General features: G+C 41.6%; 2 protein-coding genes across 4 annotated transcripts in view; one reads left to right on the plus strand and one right to left on the minus strand.

The window, feature by feature from the left end:
* Positions 1-140: 140 nt before the first annotated feature.
* Positions 141-9,506, plus strand: MFSD4B (major facilitator superfamily domain containing 4B). 3 transcript variants are annotated; one of them, XM_035109082.2, is made up of 4 exons: positions 141-515; positions 2,007-2,175; positions 2,841-2,957; positions 6,027-9,506. In XM_035109082.2, exons 1-4 carry the CDS (start codon positions 186-188, stop codon positions 7,244-7,246), a joined length of 1,836 nt encoding a protein of 611 aa, XP_034964973.1. In that variant the 5' UTR covers positions 141-185; the 3' UTR covers positions 7,247-9,506. The 3 variants fall into 3 exon arrangements, with proteins under 3 accessions (XP_034964973.1, XP_034964974.1, XP_034964977.1); XM_035109083.2 differs by having other exon boundaries at positions 447-515; positions 698-2,175; XM_035109086.2 differs by lacking the exon at positions 141-515 and adding an exon at positions 531-891.
* REV3L (REV3 like, DNA directed polymerase zeta catalytic subunit) overlaps positions 9,389-18,244 on the minus strand; it is a 58,890-nt gene continuing 50,034 nt past the window's right edge. Inside the window, exons 27-32 of the mRNA XM_035109081.2 lie at positions 17,513-17,627; positions 15,828-15,965; positions 15,465-15,655; positions 14,213-14,459; positions 13,171-13,380; positions 9,389-11,062 (exon numbers count right to left, since the gene is read on the minus strand). Of these exons, the coding sequence (XP_034964972.2) occupies positions 10,922-11,062; positions 13,171-13,380; positions 14,213-14,459; positions 15,465-15,655; positions 15,828-15,965; positions 17,513-17,627 (1,042 nt within the window). The 3' untranslated portion in view covers positions 9,389-10,921. The remainder of the gene's footprint in view (positions 11,063-13,170; positions 13,381-14,212; positions 14,460-15,464; positions 15,656-15,827; positions 15,966-17,512; positions 17,628-18,244) is intronic.

An 18,244-nucleotide genomic window follows, 5' to 3' on the forward strand; every position in this document is an offset into this window, starting at 1 on the left:
GCCTTCGCGGAAATAAACAGGAATGAGCGGGCACACAGCTTCCCAGGGCATTTTGGGAGTTGTAGTTTTAACAGAGGGGAGGTGCGGCCTGGCCCTCCGGCCTTCCCCGCGCAACATGCGGAAGCCACGTGTGCGTCGCGGGGTCACGTGGCCTGGCGCTGCCGTAGCGGCTGCCGGCTGTCGAGATGGCGGGCGCTGCCGAGAGGAAGAAGCAGGTTCGCTTCGCTCGTCTGGAGGAGGAGGATGAAGGCGGAGGAGGAGGAAGCCGCTACGAGGCAGATAGTGAGTTGATGGCGGCGGCGCCGCCTTCGGAGGAGCCCCTCGGGGGCTCTGCTGCGCGGCTCGCCCTTCCGCCGCTGGTCGTGGTGGCCGAGGGCGGCAGCGGCGGCCGAAGAAGCCGGGCTGGAGGCGGCGGCGACAGTGCGGCGAAGCGGGAAGCGGCTGTGGCGGCGGCTCCGCGGCGGGCGCTAAAATGGTGCACATCGGCGGCTCTTTGCGCCGCTTTCCTGGGCCTGGTAAGCGCGCGGGTGGGGCGTGGGGGGCGCGCGCACGTTTGTGTCACTCAAAGTTTCTGGGGGTGGGCGTGTGCCACCCAAAATAAAAACTTAGTTGGTCTTTAAGGTGCTACTGAAGGAATTTTTTTATTTTGTTTCGACTCAGACCAACACGGCTACCTACCTGTAACTAAAGTTTCCAGGGTTTCTTCTCCCCCCCCCACCCCCGGTTGTCCATGCGAGGCGACCTCGCATTTCCCTCGCAATGCTGTCGAAGGCCCTCAGTCCACGGAGGAGCCGAAGGAACTTCAGGACGGGACTCGGCACGTTCCGGTCCTTGACACGGACAGAAATGCGGTGTCACCGCCAGTAGATGCGTAAAAACAAGTACACACAGGTGTGTGTGAGAGAGGGAGTCAGCGGTGGAGGGATTTGCGGGGCGCCTATTGCACTGTTCTCCTCAAGTACTTGAAATATATTAGCGTGGCCTTCCCAGGAATGTGGACTAGAGTTTTCATCCACTGCAGCCAAGTGAAGATTTGCAGGTGGTTGTGGCCCAAAACACCTGGAAGGCACTAGGATGCCAAAGGATAATATGGTGAATGGGGCACTCCTGTGTAGTGCAGCTGCAGTCCCAAAATAGAAGCCCTCAGTTGGTTAGGATTTAGATCCTGCCTTTTGCCAGGATGGCCTTAAGATAGCTTGCAATATATATATTTAACCATATAAATTAAATAGGTCAGAGCAGCAGCAACAGAAAAATCCAGGTAAAAAGGAGAAGTATATTTGTAGGGTCAAAGGATGAAGATCTTGTTGCCTATTATATGAAACCACCTAGTGGTTTCTGAGGATTTTGAGTCAGGTGTCGCCAATCCATATGCTGCTGATGCTCTGCAGTTTTTTGTGGTTAAGGTGGGAGAGTGGAAGTGCTAAATTGTTGTTTGATCTTAAATTTATTAATCCATTACCAAGCCCAGTCTCAGCAAAATGGAGGTGCTGTTGGTAGGTGATTCTTCTGTCTCAGACATGGTGTTCAACCTATTGAAGGTGGGGGTTATATGTCTAGCATGTACCAGTAGTTTTTTTTAAGTCACATCATTTTGGTTAGAGTGGCTCCTCTTGCACTGAAATAAGCTCTGGTAATCATAATGTACTTGCTGCTTTTGACGATTATCTGGAAACCACAGTTAGTTCACAATATAGCTGATTGGGGTGGTTTCATGAGCATTTAATTGATCTTAAAACTGCTTTTGATCTTACTCCTAAAAATTTTTAATGGGAGAATAAATATTTGTATTCTGTAGATAAGATACTTCTTTAAAAATTTGAATTACAAGTAATAATCTCCCATTATCCCACTGATTTCAGTTGCTCTTACTTCTGGATAAGTGTGCTTAGGATTGCAAGGAGTGTTGTCACCTACTGACTTATTTTTATTTTTTTATGCCAAGTTTATTAATAACAGAAAGTATGTTTGATTTGCACTTCACATTGATATTTATTTATTTCCAGGGTATGGCCATTGCTATCCTAGGGCCCACATTTGAAGACCTGGCTGCAAATGTGAACAAAAATGTCAGTCAAATTTCTTATATTTTTGTGGGCCGTTCATCGGGGTACTTTGGTGGTTCTCTGATTGGCGGTATACTTTTTGATTGCATGAATGCCCAACTTCTCTTGGGTAAGTACACAGGGAATAATACTGATTTTTATATCATTGCCCTGATTCACAAAAGTTGGATGGGCAATTGCATAGTCAAAAATGTAAGGGCACAAATACGTATGTCACAAGGTTGTGCATGCAGTCCAACCTGAGGGGAAACGGAGTGGATTAAGTTTTTCTTGCTCCCACAGCCCATTCCCCAGGCTGTTTGATACTTTCTTTGCACCGTTGAAGCAAGTCATTCAGTTTTTTTAAAATGGCTTGACTCTTCAGCAGTTATAATTCAATGGAATTCAGCTTTATGGGTAGCTTCCTTGCATGTTAATAACTTTTTTTAGATTGCTGCTTCAATATGCAATCTTAACCTTTTGGAGTCTTAAGACTTCAGTCCTATTCCCACTTACCTGGGAGAAACACACACTGAGTAGACAAGTATATGTCTAAGGAGACCTGTGTAAGATTATACTGTATGCATGCTTTTCATGTCTAAATGTAAAACTAGCATACAGGGTATTTTGTGTGACTAATCTAATGTCTTCTGTTTATTACTTAAATCTAATTGAAACATTTTCCTGGAATTAAAAAAATCCAGAATAAACTTAGATTTGAAATCAAGTATTATAAATTGTAGCTTTTAAAAAGTGCAATATAAAATGGTGTGTTTAATTATTTCTCCCTTATAGGATTTTCTATGCTGGGTACAGCTCTGGGTCTTTATGTCATCCCCTGGTGCAATAAAGCACTTCTGTTAACATTCATGATGTCTGTCATTGGGTTTGCAATGGGAGTCCTTGATACAGGTAATAAAACCACAACACTTGTTTCATGATATTCATCCTGTTTTGAATGATTCAGTTAGGATTATGTTGAATCTAAAATGGCTTACAGTATTTAAATAAAAAATACAATATAAAGAAATATAGTACAGTATATAAAAAGCTGCTACAGTAAAAATGTAAGCAGCAGTTAACAAAGCACTCAGCAAAGCTTAAAAAGCCCGGGAAACCAACTAATGCTGATGCTAAGCCGGCTTCTTTGTGAAGAGCATTTTATAACTGGAGCACCACACCTGAAATGCCCCCCCCCCGTCTCGCAGTTGCCGCCTTCTGGTGTTGGCAATCAGAGAAGGCCATTGGCAGATGATCTTAGAGCAATGGGAGGTTGATATGGCAGAAGGTGCCTTTGATAATCTTCAGGGTTGATTGACTGTGTGTGATTCTGAATAGAAGAGGTGTAGGGATCAGAAGGGCAAAAGAGTTTTTTGGGAGAGCAGTGCAATCAAGTCAGCTGTTGAGACGGTCTTGAACTGAAGCAGAAATAACAGGAAAGTGAGACACTTTGAAGAAAACTACTGCTTTAGTGGTCATGGAAGAGGTAAGAGATACCATGTGGGGGAAGATGGAGTGTGCACAGTGTTGAAGAAGCTATGGTGATAATCAAACAGATGAGGGAGCAAAGAGCTTAGAGACAGAACAGTTGCTATTGAAGATAAGAGAGTATCCAAGGCAGTAAATGGGGCAGTTAATTCAAAGGTGAAGGTCAAAGGAGCACAGCAGAGGCGGTGTTAGAAACTTAGATATATAAGCTAGGAGCCAAAAGGCTTTTTAAACCAAGATTGCAGTCGCCAACACAGAATGTCTAGTTGCCATTTTTGGGCAAGACTACTCTAAGGTCTTATTTTTCAAATGATGGACCGACTGATTGATTCTCAGTTAAACATCTGGCTAGTTCAGATGACAGCCTTAAGCTAGGTTAATAATACTTTGAGAACTTGAAGAAATATATATTGGCCTATTCAAACCTCTTTTTCTTAATGGTGATACAAACCATTCATAACGTAGGAATATTCTTCACAACTGCGAGCAGGGTAGTGGGGTAGGGTAAGTGAAGACAAGCTACAACAATTAACTATTACATCATTCACTGCTCCTGCTCAGGCTGCACAGAAAAAGCATTTCAGTTGTCATGTATATTAAAGCAGATGGATGGGAATATTGTCAAATAGGAAGAAGGTGAGCCAAGGATTTTGATCTGAAATGATTATTGAGAAGGATCAAGGAGTGATAAAGGGAAGCAGAATGGAGTGGTAATGGGGAACAGTATCATACAGAAGTATGGATTTTGGAGGTTAAAAAACAGTGATATGGGTGTGGTTGTGGTCAGGCACTGCAATTAGCAGGGAGGTCAATGCTAATGCAGCCACAGGAAAGAGGTGAGTGCCAGAAGGAGAGACCACTGAAGGAGAGGGCAGCAGCAGTGGTAGGTATATGCTGGTGGTAGAGAGTCAGATTTTGGTGAGCGCAAGTTGCTGGGGGCTTTAAGAGAAGAAAGGATTGTGAAAGATGATTTCTGAGTGAGGGAGCAGCAGTTCCAGAGGAAGCATGAAAGTAGGAGTGGGGAGCAGTGAATGGGAGACGGCAAGTGAATGCCACAATGCTGGAGGAAGCCACTAGAGTTCCAGAACCGAGAAAAGGCTCTGAAGGAGAAATGGAAAATGATATTGGTAGAGCAGTGAGGGCCATAAAATGCATCGCTGGCAGGTAATCTTGTTGTCTTCAATGATGGGTTGTTTCTATGGTGTAATGCTGGTAAGAGGGTCAAGCAGCTGTGATATCTTGCCTAGTAATGTATCTGCATCTTTCTGTTGCAAACATAAGTGCTTTCCTTGAAACTTTTTTCTTAAGGCAGTCATTTTAATGATTGATTTTAATGTTTTTATATTGCTATACACCGCCCTGGTATTTTATGAGAGTATGGGATATAAATTCTTATCAGTAAGCAAACCTTTGACCTTTGAAGTGTCACTGTCAAGCAAACTTTCTGTGTTTCTGTGAATAGAGGCCATTGAATACCTCCTGCTATTTATTCATAATATTATCAAAACAGTGTTTTCAGCAGGAACTGTTCGCTAACAATTACAGAATTTTATGGAAATTTTCACTTAGTTATTGAAATAATTGTGAAGCTTTATAGTTGACATTGAATATGTTCTGTTAAGTTGACCTCATTCTGCATACTGGTGAGCAGATGGATTCCATTTAATTAAGATGCTATACATATTATTGCATATAGTGCTGGTCACTTGAGAGAACCTGGATTCTGCCTGTTGAGAATTTTGAAGGAACTCCTTGCTGTCTTACCTCTTATGCTCTCCTCCCCTGTGTTTCATTCACCAACTGGCATGACCCGCATACAGCTGCCAGTTGTCGTCCCCCTGAACCCCCCCCTCACCTGTGCTCACTGAGTGAAAGTATGATGTAGGGCTTTGCATGTGTGATGGGGGAACCAGGGTTATCCTAGTTGTCCTAATCATTTGTTCAGGCCCTATGTGTTTACAGTTGAATGTGCACAGGGCCCATCAGCAGGGTGGGATTCAGTAGGTACAAGCTTAACTCTTCACACACTGAATATGGATTGGGAGTGTGAGAAGAGGGCTTTTAGTAAGACTTGTGGGGATGGAAGAGCTGCTAGTCTATCTGCTTTTCATCACTTCTTCCCCCCTCAACTCCTGAGTGGGGGGGGGGCTCCTTGTGGCTTTACAGATACTGTTGGGTGCTAGTTCTCGGCGTCTCTGAATATTGGCCCTACTGACTGTGGCTGATGGGGATTTAAGCCAAGCAGCAACTGGAGGGCAACTGGAGGTTCCCACCCTGGGAAGGTACACTGGGAATTGAAAACAGGCTAACTAGCCACAGCTCCCCCTTTCCTTTCGTTTGACTGTAATCCCTTCTAGTTTCCTGTGCCTGTTGATGAGGGAGCCTTCAGAGTTCTTAGCAGGTGGAGTGAGGTTGCTCTTGAGTGATGATGTGTAGTTCCAAGAAATTTCTGAATATGGAAACTATACCCTATATATTTTCTTTACCCCACAGGTGGCAATGTTCTTGCCTTGGACACATGGGGAGCAGAGGCCGGTCCGCATATGCAGGCCTTACACTTCAGTTTTGCTCTGGGTGCTTTTGTGGCTCCCATCCTGGCCAAGATGGCGCTAGGTGGCTCCGCTATTGATTCTCCGGTTCTGTTGGGTGGTAATGTTGACAATCAGTCTGTCGTGAATTCTCTTCCTGCTGCTACACCAGTCCTGAAGCTGCATTTAAGCTTGAACTTTATGTGGTCTTATGTTGTTATAGGCAGTTATCTTTTGCTTGTTGCATTGTTTTTCCTTGTTTTGTGTTTGAAGAGCAGTCCCGTCCGCGACAGGACAAAGTTTTCCACACAGAAATACGAGATTGCTAAATACCACCGTGCCGTCATATGTCTCCTCTCTGTGTTCTTTTTCTGGTATGTAGGGGCAGAGGTCACTTATGGTTCTTACATTTTTACCTATGCAAAAACCTTTGCTGGCATGAAGGAACATGAAGCAGCTGGGTTGAATTCCCTCTTTTGGGGATCATTTGCAGCTTGCAGGGGACTGGCAATCTGTTTTGCTGCTTGCTCTTACCCTGGAACTATGATCCTTCTGAGTGTCATAGGTTCCACTCTGTCATGCCTATTCCTGGCACTGTTTAGTACATACCCAATCTCTCTGTGGCTTGGCTCTGCAGTGTATGGAGCGTCCATGGCGACTATCTTCCCTAGCGGCATTTCCTGGATTGAGCAGTATACAACCATCCAAGGGAAATCTGCAGCATTATTTGTAATGGGTGCAGCTCTGGGGGAAATGTGTATTCCTGCAGTGGTTGGCTTCCTTCAAGGACACTTTCCTGCTATCCCTGTGCTCATGTATTCTGCATTGGGAGCAGCAACCATGACATCAGTGCTGTTCCCCGTGATGTATAAATTAGCTACATCACCCTGTGATGCTAAACTGAAGGGTGCTGGAGATGGTGAGCTCCAGGAAGCCTTATTATCCCATTCTCATCTTGAGGAGGAGGAGGAGGATGATGATGGCAGAGAATGGAATGAAGTAGACTTTGAAGTAATTGAGATGAATGACACTATGAGGAACTCTGTCATAGAAACATCCAAGAAGATCGAAGGGGAATCAACACCTGCCACCTCTGGTCACCCTTCTTCAAGAAACATTTTTAATTCTTCTCCTCAGCTTACTCTCGGCTCCCCAAAACAAAAGAATTCTAGTAAGAATGACTAAGCCTCTCTTGCTTTAAGAACAAGAGGTTCACCAGACACTTCATTAAAGTGGTGAGAAGCTTGGTTCAATCCCAGTTAAATTTGGTTTTTGGTATAACTGTGTATTTGCAGGTAGCAAAAAGGGATGATGTGGTGGAGCCATTTATGCGAGCGTGATGGTAGTAGAAAAAGCAAACAAAAGCCAGGTTTTCATAAATCCATATTCTAGTGGTTCTTTAGGCAGATGGTGAGCTTACATCTGGGAAGTGTAGTAAAATAATCACGACTGTCTTGATTCATATCTGATTTCTATACTGAACATTGTAAGCAAGCTTTGACCAAAGGAGGTTGCATTTCATTTGAACCATAGTGTGATACTTAGCAAGGTACCTTATGAGGGCACCAGGGATAGTCCTCATTCTGTAAATAGCTATCTTTGTGTTCCTAAGATGTTGATTCCAAGATTTACTCTAATAATAAGTATATTTTTAAGAAAGTGAAAAAAATGTTGTTTTGCAGCTTTTGAATAGCTGTATCTGAATTATTTTCGAAAAGCAAAAGTATCACATTATGAAAATATTTAATTCTTTAGTACTTATGTTATTGATACAGGCAATTTTTAATTTGTTTGGAGGTTATGTTCCCGTGCACATCGATGGAGCACGTGTAAGCCTGTTCTGCTCCTGCCCCACCCCTTTTCGTGACATCTTTAGGAGGTTTGGGGGCTACTTCAGGTTCAGAGCCATGTGGGTGATTGCACATCGTTCAGACAATCCTAAATTGATCGTTGCCTGTACTTTCTCTGGGAGCAAGCTAAAACCCAGGCACATCTATTTCCCTTTTAGTATGAGTAAGCCCTATCCATCCTATTTTCATTAACAGAACTTACAAGTCATATCATTTTATTTTATTGAAGCACATGGCAACAGCAGTTTGCTAGGTTACTGTAGAAGGGAAATTCTGTAATCTATAATGGCAGTTCATCCAGATCCTTACCCTCAATAATGCCACTTGGTAGAGGTGTTCTTTCTAGAACATGCAGAATGTGGTTTAAAGAACACAACATTGCAAGCACTCACTAGAAGAGCACAGGCTGTGCTTTCTTCCCCCACTCCAATCCAGGCATAAGTTCTCAACTTATTAGTGTACAGACTGTCCATACATAATAAATGCTCTTTTGTAACTGCTGTATAATTGGAATGGCATTATTTATGACTTTACAATTAAATGGCAAGATTCTGTGGTATGTGGTTTGTTCATGGTGAAACAGAGGAATTGTGGACTGGAACTTGGGAAAGCTAGCATTTTGGCTGTAGACAATGAAGCTACCTCAATGGGATGATTCTTAATATTAAAAGCTGAATAAGTGAAGATGTCAGTCTTTAAAAAACTAAGCATTAATATGCAATAAATTGCGGATTAGACTAAATTTGTACACCATTTCACAATTAGAAATATTACAAACTTAAAAAGCCAGAGTTAATTGTGTTTCCATTAACTGAATCTCATTAGTAAATTTCTTAACAGTTTGAACTGCCCGAAGTGTGTATATCCAACTTATTGCCTGTAAGAACTAGGATCCAAAATACTACTTTACGCATGCATAAAGGATTGAATATGCGCAGGGGATTGTTTACCCTCCTCATTTTGAATGGTGCACCTCATTGCCATAACAAGAAGTTTTCCATGCACTATGAAAACCTGTTGTTGCTGAATTATGGTTTCAAAGTTTCTTTGGGGCCACAGATGAAGCCATGTGGTTGTGTGGTAGCCTTTTTGTTGATGAAAATAGCTGCCGATTGTTGGGTGAAATCAAATCAAGAGCATGGTAATAGCTTATGTTTTTGAAGAATTTGTGCTGAGTTGTGGGTGTTGGGTATTAAAGGTCATATTAAGGATTCTTGCTCTTGCTTGGGGTTCTAAGTACTGTAAATACTGTACTGTAACTCAAAACTCAGTATTTACTTGAGGAATCGGGTCCTTTCCTACAATGCAAATGTTATTCCTGGTATATTTGTGATTGTTTTGTATGAAATGGCATTATGAAATAGATCAGTTCTGCAATTTGCACCTTTTGACAACTTGTTTTAACTCTAATCAATGCTACATTTGCCTTAAATGTTATAGCTCTTATTTGGGTCTGATTATTATTTTCTCTCAAGTGTGTGTCTATTGGTAAGGTAATTTTGTAATGTAAATGTAGCTAGGGAGTTAATTGATTGTGTTTACAGGGGTATTGGGAAGTGTGATATTTTCTTGAATAAAAATTATTTATTTATCAATGTGAGCCTTGACCACCATTTCTTAGGGAATCCAATAATCAAGTCCATGACATTCATTGTTTCTCTAATGACCAACTTTGTATGTAACTAAGCCATGATTCAAGAGACCAGAAATAAATCCTGAGTTGTTTCAGTCAAACCATTCTCTCTCTCCATAGTTTGGTATGTTTTCCAGGTGCTCCTGCTTGTGGGGTGGCCAAAGGAACTATGAAAAAGAGTGCCAGGTTCACACAATAGACAAAGCCATGAAAAATTTAGTAAGGTAAGAAGCAATTGTGTAAACAGGTCATTTAACAGTATTCTTGGGGGATTGTGATACTAAATTGTGATCAAAGGTGGATTTCTTTAGAATTAAAAATGATGGTTTTGACACTAGCTTCAGTTTTTAGGGACTGTCATTTTGGAACTCATTGGCCATTATTGTTAAAGAAAAGCACTACAGCTACAGTGAAGTTTAAAAATGCACATACATTTATTTTATTTTACTATGGTTTCCATTAATTTTTAAAACAAAATGATTTTCAATTAAAAAATGCACTGACCACATAATTCCTTTTAATTTTATAGTTATACAAATATTCTAAATACACATTTTCTCAAGATGATGGCAAATAAGATTTAACTGTACAGTACATCATGAAATATTAAGCATATTTAGAAGCAATAGAAATGTCTATACAAAAGCAAAAATGGAATAAAATTTCTTATTTAAAGTATTGCAACAGTCCCACAGGTTTGTAACAAAAATGTCTTTGCACAGTTCTTCACAATGCCCCAATTAATAGCTAAAGCAAGACAGTGATTTTTAGAAAATGTTTCAAAAATGCTACACGCTACTGTTTGCACAGTCTGGTCAAAACAACAAAGCTACTTGGAATCAAGCAAAACTTGGGAGAAATACTCCAACCAATTTTAAAATTGTCCGTATAAAATTCATTGCACATTATTTTTACTCAGTTGTTTGAAAAGTAAAAAAGTCTATTTACAAAATATTCTGCAGTCAAAATTATAAAGTGGATGAGATATCTATAAGTAACATCCTGATACTGACAATTCAATAAAACACAATGACATTTCCCCAAAGATTTTCAGTACTTCAGAAGCCCACTGGGAAAGTTTTTATATTGAAATGGATTTACAAGATGTTAACACAGCTATTTCAACATCTGTATTATAAAACAGTATGTTACAAAGGCAGAAGAAAGAGGAAAATTGACATTGTAAAAAGTCAGTTATTAATAGATTAACAAGTGTTTTTCAATTTACTTAGGACAAACATTTATTATTTCTCAGAGTAGGTCGACAATGAATGAAAATTCTAGACAAGATGAAATTGAAGGACCATGCATGATAGTTTTAGAATGGTAAACATTAATAAAAAAAATAGCACCTGCATTCCTGCTATTATAGGCAATCTAAAATTGATCAAGTAGCTGGCGAAGATACGGTGCCTTTGATAATTCTCTGCTCACTCTTGAGACCTTGTAAAGTACAGGACAATTCAGTGAAACACAAGGTATCTGTCGCTCCAAGCAGCCTGTACAATTCTTGCATATCTAGAGGTGCATAAAATGGAGTAGTGTAAAACTCACGTAACTAGAAGAATTAATAATCATGGCTACAACATTTACTTGGAGGAAGACAGGTGAGATGGGACCAACACTAAAAGAAACGTGAGTAGGGTTGTAGGAAATGAATGGGCTTTCCAGAGAAAGGGAAGGAAAGGCCAGAACCAACCAACCCCATAAAAATACAGCAGTGATGCCTACGCTACAGGTTGGATCCCCATATGGGACAACAGCCTCTTCCTGAGTTGCAGGAGGGAGCTCACATTCCGCTTGAGAACACCTTCACTCAAAGGAAAAAATTAAGCATAAATAATGGAGAATATTTTAACAAAAATTCTAGCTGACTCACTCTTAACATTTTAGTGTCATGCATCTGGCAAGGTAAGAGGATTTATAAACTGCAAGAGCTGCATTGCAGATAAGATTGATTTTGGCTATATATGTGGGATTATCAAAATACAGTGGTGCCTCGCTAGATGAATGCCCTGTAAGACGATTTTTCTGCTATACGAATAGGTTTTGCGATCGGAGGTTGCCTCGCAAGACGAGGAGTTTTTTTATGGCCACTGCTTCGTCTTGCGAAGTGTGGCCATAAAAACCTCTGATTGCAAAACCTAAAGGGGCATTCGTCTAGCAAAGGGGAACAAGCTGCAGCACAGGAAGAAGGCAAAGGAAGACCAGCTGAGAAGCGTTGACAGCTGTCACTGCCTCTCAGCTGATCTTCCTTTGCCTTCTTCCGGCAGCTGCAGTTCGTTCCCCTTTGTGTTCCACTGGTCTCTGCCGGTGAGGGGGGGCCGCTTCTCGCCGTGTAAAGCCGGCATGGGGTGCAGCCTCGGAAGCCTCCGAAACTGCACCCCATGCCGGCTTTGCGCTGCGACTTTCTCAGGGAAAGCAAGCGGGCGGGCTAGGTGTCCCCCGCTTGCGTTCCCTGAGAAGGCACCCGGCTTTCTCAGCGAAGGCAAGCGGGGGACACCTAGCCCGCCCGCTTGTCTTCGCCGAGAAAGCCGAGTGTCTGGGGAGGCAGGCGGGAGGCGGCGGCGGGAGAAGGTGTTTCCCCGCACCCCCGGCACAGAGCGCAACTTCGGGTCTCTGAAGTTGCGTTCAGTGTCGAGGGAGGCAGGCGCTGCGGGGGGCTTTTTGCCATTTGCCTTCCCCGAGTCAAGGGGGAGGCAAACTGCGAAAAGCCCCCGGCCGCAGCGCCACACTTCGGCTCTGGCACTGGTTTGGCGGCAGTGGGGGAAAGGCGCAGGATCATTCCTTCGCCTTTCCCCCACCCCTCCCGACAGAGCCAGATCCGACGAAGCTTCAGAAGCTTCGTCCAATCCTGCTCTGTCATTGGCAGCAGCGGCGCTTGCTCTCTTGGCTCGGGGAAGCGCCTGCCTGCCTTCCCCGAGCCAAGAGAGCAAGCGCCGCCGCTGCCACCAGTTCCCCCGGAGCCCATAGGAACGCATTAATTGACTTTTAATGCATTCCTATGGGAAACGGTGCCTTGCTATACGAAATTTTCGTAGGACGAATTGAGTCCTGGAACGAATTAATTTCGTCTAGCGAGGCACCACTGTATTAAGGTATATTTGACATAAATACACTGAAAATATTTATGAGAGTACAGTTCCATTAAATCCTGGTACTGCTTGGTAATATTAAATAATATCCTGAAATTAACAGAAGAGTGGGGAATATACTTTTAATGGCAGAAATTCTAACAGTTTCAAAGTGGAAACTGGATGATGATCCTTTGATAAAAGAGTGGCTTACTAAGCCTGTTTACAACCAAATTCAGTCAGATTTAATTTCTGTACAAAGCAAACATAACCTGTCACATAAAAGGAAGATCTGTATGATGGGGTTCTTGTGTAATATATTGGGGAGTTCAACATAATTTTGTATTAAAAGGTCATTCATTAGCCTGCCAGTTTCTCTGATAGCACTTTTTCATCCCTCTGGAATACCTTTTGTGAAAGTTCGTTATTTTGCTTTTAAGGGAACATGTTTATACTTAACTATTAAAAAACAAAAGGTGCTGTTTTCTCCATCTCAGAAAAAATTTATTTAGGTTCAAGTTTATTAGAAGCAAAATAAATTATTTCCCCTACCTTGGCTAGGTGTTCATGTTTACGCTCCAGCTCTCGAATTTCTTGATTAAGAATCACTACTACATGCTGTGGTTGGCTTCTACATTTACTGCAGATGCCATGCTGAGTCAATTCATCACACACAGGACAGTGTAGAGTAGTGAAATACTGGGAAATTGTCCCTTTTCGGCTTTCCTGCTCGCTGTGGGATGTGGTAGCAGCTTTCTGGATCTACAGGGTTTAAAAATATTTGATACATATGAATAATAACTATTTTTGCCAACATACTTTGATCAAATTTACACCGTCTCAAATTAGATTGCTGAGTCTTGGTATCATACGTTCCCCAAGACGTTATCAAAACATCAACAAGTCCATTCAAAACTGTTGGAGCTGAGATTTTTCCTACTACCACTAGGTGGAGCTGAACACCCATTTTGAGTTCAGCTTCACATGCTACCGGTAAGTGAAACCGTTCTTGAGAGGCTGCCCACACACAAGGTTCATATCAGGATGGATGAAAGCCAACCCTATTAATGTGTTGTGGAAATCCACCTTAGATACCTTGTTTTCCATTTGGCCAACTAATACCAGGTGGGAACCAGAGGTATGAACACTCTGAGATTTGGGTCTATAGCAAGTCAACTCCTTGTCTGCATACACATAACCTGTAGATGTGTGTTTTGCTTTATTTGCTTTCTTCTTTATTGTGCATTGCTATTACTGTGGGTAGTCTCTTTCCTACAACAATCTCCCTAGTAAGTCTTGAACTTCATCAAGTGAAAGGGGATTGGAAGGAATATCTATTTGTTAACCTGTGCCAAACCTGTTAGTGATTCATCAGGTAACTGGATGAACTGTTGGATATAGTCTCACCTTCCCTCCCACAGCAGCCATGGGCTCATGTTGGTAGGGATACCCTCTACCCTTTCCATTTGGTTGAATAACACTGATCGTTGGAGAGCCAATTCAACAACCAGTACTAACTGTTTTAAACTACTTATCTATAAAAACTCTATTCCAGCTGTAGCTATATCCAGAATTTACTATTTCACCTACTTACCCTTGGTAATTCATGATACCAACTGAAAACATCTATGCCAATAAGTGATAAGATTCTAGCCAGTGGAGGAAGAATTTGTTTGGTGATGTAGTAAGTGGCATTCAGACGCAGGCTTGGATCCTGTAGAACCTCAATTGGCCGCCTAACCAACTGTATGAGGGGCAGTCCCGGCACGCCATACACAATGACATAGGGCACCCTTTCACCAACTCGCGGCTCAGACCGCCGATCATAGGCAAGCATCCTTCTGTTGGGACAAATAAAATCAATCTCAAAATATATGGCCCACAAATGAGACAGACAGATCTATGTACCTGTTTCAACTCCCATTAATAATCTCCATATATTCTTGCAATCCTTTCCTATCAGTCTTGCCAGTTTGCACAGCAACAGTAAACATACAAGGAGAGAATGAAACAGCACCTTATGCAACCACAGAATAATTCTAGAAAGTGAGGACATGTTATACTCACCACTGCACCTTAGGGCTGAGGCTGCATTCACAGTGGTTTATTCATTTCCCCCTACATTTCCCAGACTGTTAATTTCTGCTTTGTATTTGTGCTTTCACATGACATAAAAGCCACTTCCAGAAACAGCAGAGGTTTAGGGCTCATTTTCATGTTATTTGCTTCCAGAAAAAAATATCTGTTTGCAAACAAGTGCTAAATTTGCACTATATGCTATATATGGTTATATGGGAGGTTGGGTCAGCCAGAAGCACTTCTAATTCTTTGAGGAAACCCTCCAGCCTCACAAACAGAACCCCCCACCTGAATTGTCTGTGTGTTCCTCGCTTAGCATCCCTTGCTTCTGCCCACAACCATCTACTACTCTGGGGCTCTTAGTCCCCCCTTCAATGTTGAGCACTATGAGGCCCCATACTTTTGCCCCGAAGTCTGGAGCCTCTGACAGAACCACTATTCCAGACTTTTCCCTCTGAAGGAAGAGTGCAGAACAAGCTGTGGATGTATTTAGGACCTGGCTGATGGAAAATATATCTATCTACAGAACTGTCACAATGGAAGTGACCCGAAGGGCCATCTAGTCCAAACCCCTGCAATACAGGGATTACAGCTAAGGAGCTCCCACTGATCCATATTTTATATTTTAATGTAATAAAATCCTGATATTCTCAGAAGTATAAATTTCTGTAGTAGGTATTTAATGCATCTTTGAACTCCCATAACGAGAATGATTTAATATAAACTAAAATGATCTCACAGTGCCATTCATTATATATCCTTGTTACCTTGTGATTTCTAGAGCTGGTACACAGGCTCCAGGTCTGTATGTAGAACTTCCTCTGTACTCCTTTGCAAATATGAAGTCTTGCATGCTGGCCTTCCCTTCTAATAATTTCATGCACTGATTTTGCACATATTGCTTGATACGACTTATATCACGTGTTTCAAAGAGCAACTTAATAGAACACTCAAGCATCTGAAAAAGTGTATTAAAAAGATTTTAAAGTCATTTGAAACACTAAAGGCATTTTAAACATTCCCATTCTGAATCCCTCAACTTTCACCTTTGGCATTTCCCCCCAATATGTGGAACTGATACTATACTAAAAAGAACTTCTGAACACAATAAAATGCCTGTGCCACTTTACCTTGGAAACAGCAGGGCAAGAATCTCTTCTGACAGTTTCTATGCCTTTTGCATCAAATACTGGGTCCTTCTGTTCCAGTGATTCATACATGTAACCAACATACCTCTTCTTGGTTTGCAAAATACATGGCAAATAGACCTGCAATGCAAAGAAAAACTTTGCAAGTCTAGATATAAGAGAAATGCAGGCAAACTTCAGGACTGAACGCTTTTCTTTACTGCTCATAATTAGACCCAAGTCACCCTTAAATGATATATCTACATTACTAAGCGACATATTCTATTTTAGGCCCTAAGTGAGAGGATGAGATGGTAAATTGTGCGTGCATGACAGGCTTTCTCAACTCAGAGAAGCTTCAAAAACAGCAATTTGAAGAGCTCTCTCTGTGTGTGGACTGGGGGCTAGAAGGGAGGATATGAAAGCCCTCATTGTGTACATGTAAACACTTGGATGCACTGAAAGAGTTTCCGTTAACCATAAAATATTTTCAAGCATATTTACACTTAGAGCAGATTTATTTCTGAATTTGAAAAATGTTTCATTTTTCTTAAATTGGGAAAAAACTAGACTGGATGTTTGTTAATCTCTGAATGTACATCTTTGTCCTTATTCAATTAGTGTACAAACATCTTAAGTTATATTATTATTCAATCAACCTGATCACTGTGCTAGGCAGAACTGCAAATGTATCCATAGTACCACCAGACATGGACAGAAGTATAATGCAGAACATTCTCTGACCCCTTGGGTACTGTGGAGTTCAAAAACCATTTACCATGCAATTTTATTTGTTTTATTATTTTGTCCAGTTTTACTGACAAAATATTTTCTCCCTGCTCACACCAATAAAAAAGGAGAAAGATGGACCTTCTCCTCAGGCATAAAGACGACAAAGGGAAGTGTAGCAGAAGGAAAAGATAGAGAAGGAAAATCAGTTTGACAACAAAAGAAAGTGATGGATTATAAAATAGGTACTTAAATCCAATTGAGGGAAGTCTGATATTTCCTTGCAGTTTTAAACCACCTATTCCATGACACTTGCAATCTCACCTTCATTATTGACTTTTTGGGCAGGTTCCAAGAAACCCCAGAGCTAGACTAATATTAGTACCCTCTCACAAATCCCTTCTGGAGAGGAAAATGGGAGATTTTTGTTCTGGGTTTGATGTTCTGCAGCAAAACAGAACAGCTATGTGATGAAGGTCACTAAGGACACTGGAATAGTCAATGAGGTTGATGGCAGTGAATCAATGAAGAGCAATAGTGGAAAAGCCTCAGTCAAAGCATGTTAAGTTCAGTGCAATTTCTGTGCAAGATTGCATTCATTTGTACGGGGAGTGTGTGCACACTCGCTGTATTTTTATGTTCATGTTCCCCCCTTTGTGTGGGGGAGGCAAAGATGTAGCTTGGGTTTCCTGCAGAATGCAGGACTGTTGTGCATGCACTGATGCATGGAAAGTTCAATCCTGCTTGGTGTAGGTGCATTTTTATAGGCGGTCTTTGTTTTTTATGGTTTTGTTTCTTTAAGTGATAAGCTAGCAGCTCTTCCCAGGTTTGCTTTCCCATCCAAATTACTTCTTCTTTTAACACTTTAATATCTATTTCTTAACCTGCTCATTATGTCACTTTCTGGAAAGGTGTCCTGTTAAATGTTGCAGTCAGGTAAACACTCAGATTTCTCTTACCTTTTCAAACTTCAGTTTTACTGGTTTGGGGTTGGTAGCTGTTACAGCTTCAGCAATTTCCTGGCCAATCTTAAAAGACTGTTCCTTGGTAGCTCCTTTCAGTAGTACAAACATGCTGAAATAAGATAAGGGAAATCAAGAAATGACTGTTTAGCTTTCCCACTCTAAAAATATTCCAAAAGTATGGCAACTTTCTCTCTCTCTCTCCTTGGGACTAAAAACAGAAAATGAACAAGTAAGCAATTGATATTTTTTATTTATTAAATTGGTATAGTGCTCTTCATCCATAGATCTCAGGGCAGTTCACAACATAAAAATACAAGATAAATACACAAGAGAGAGATATCTGAAGTTTGTAATGGAGTGGATGTGAGAAGGTGAAATGAAAGTTAATCCTAGTGGAACAGAAGTCATCTTAAGTTATGTTATATGTGCGGCTGCCTCTGAAGACGGTTCAAAAACTTTAGCTGGTGCAGAATTCAGCAGCCAGGCTGCCAATTAGTTTCCGGGCCCAACTCAAAGTTGGGTTTTGGCTTATAAAGCCTTAAACGCCTCAGGATCACAATACCTCAAGGACCGCCTTTCCCCATCAGAGGAGACCTAGACTCTACGATCATCATCTGAGGCTCTTCTTCATCTGCTTCCACCATGAGACGTCCAGAGGGCGACAACACAAATGGACCTTTTCTGTAGTGGCTCCCTGTTTATGGAATGTTCTCCCCAGGGAGACTT

The sequence above is a fragment of the Zootoca vivipara genome, chromosome 3, assembly GCF_963506605.1.
Source record: "Zootoca vivipara chromosome 3, rZooViv1.1, whole genome shotgun sequence".
Classification (NCBI taxonomy): domain Eukaryota; kingdom Metazoa; phylum Chordata; class Lepidosauria; order Squamata; family Lacertidae; genus Zootoca; species Zootoca vivipara.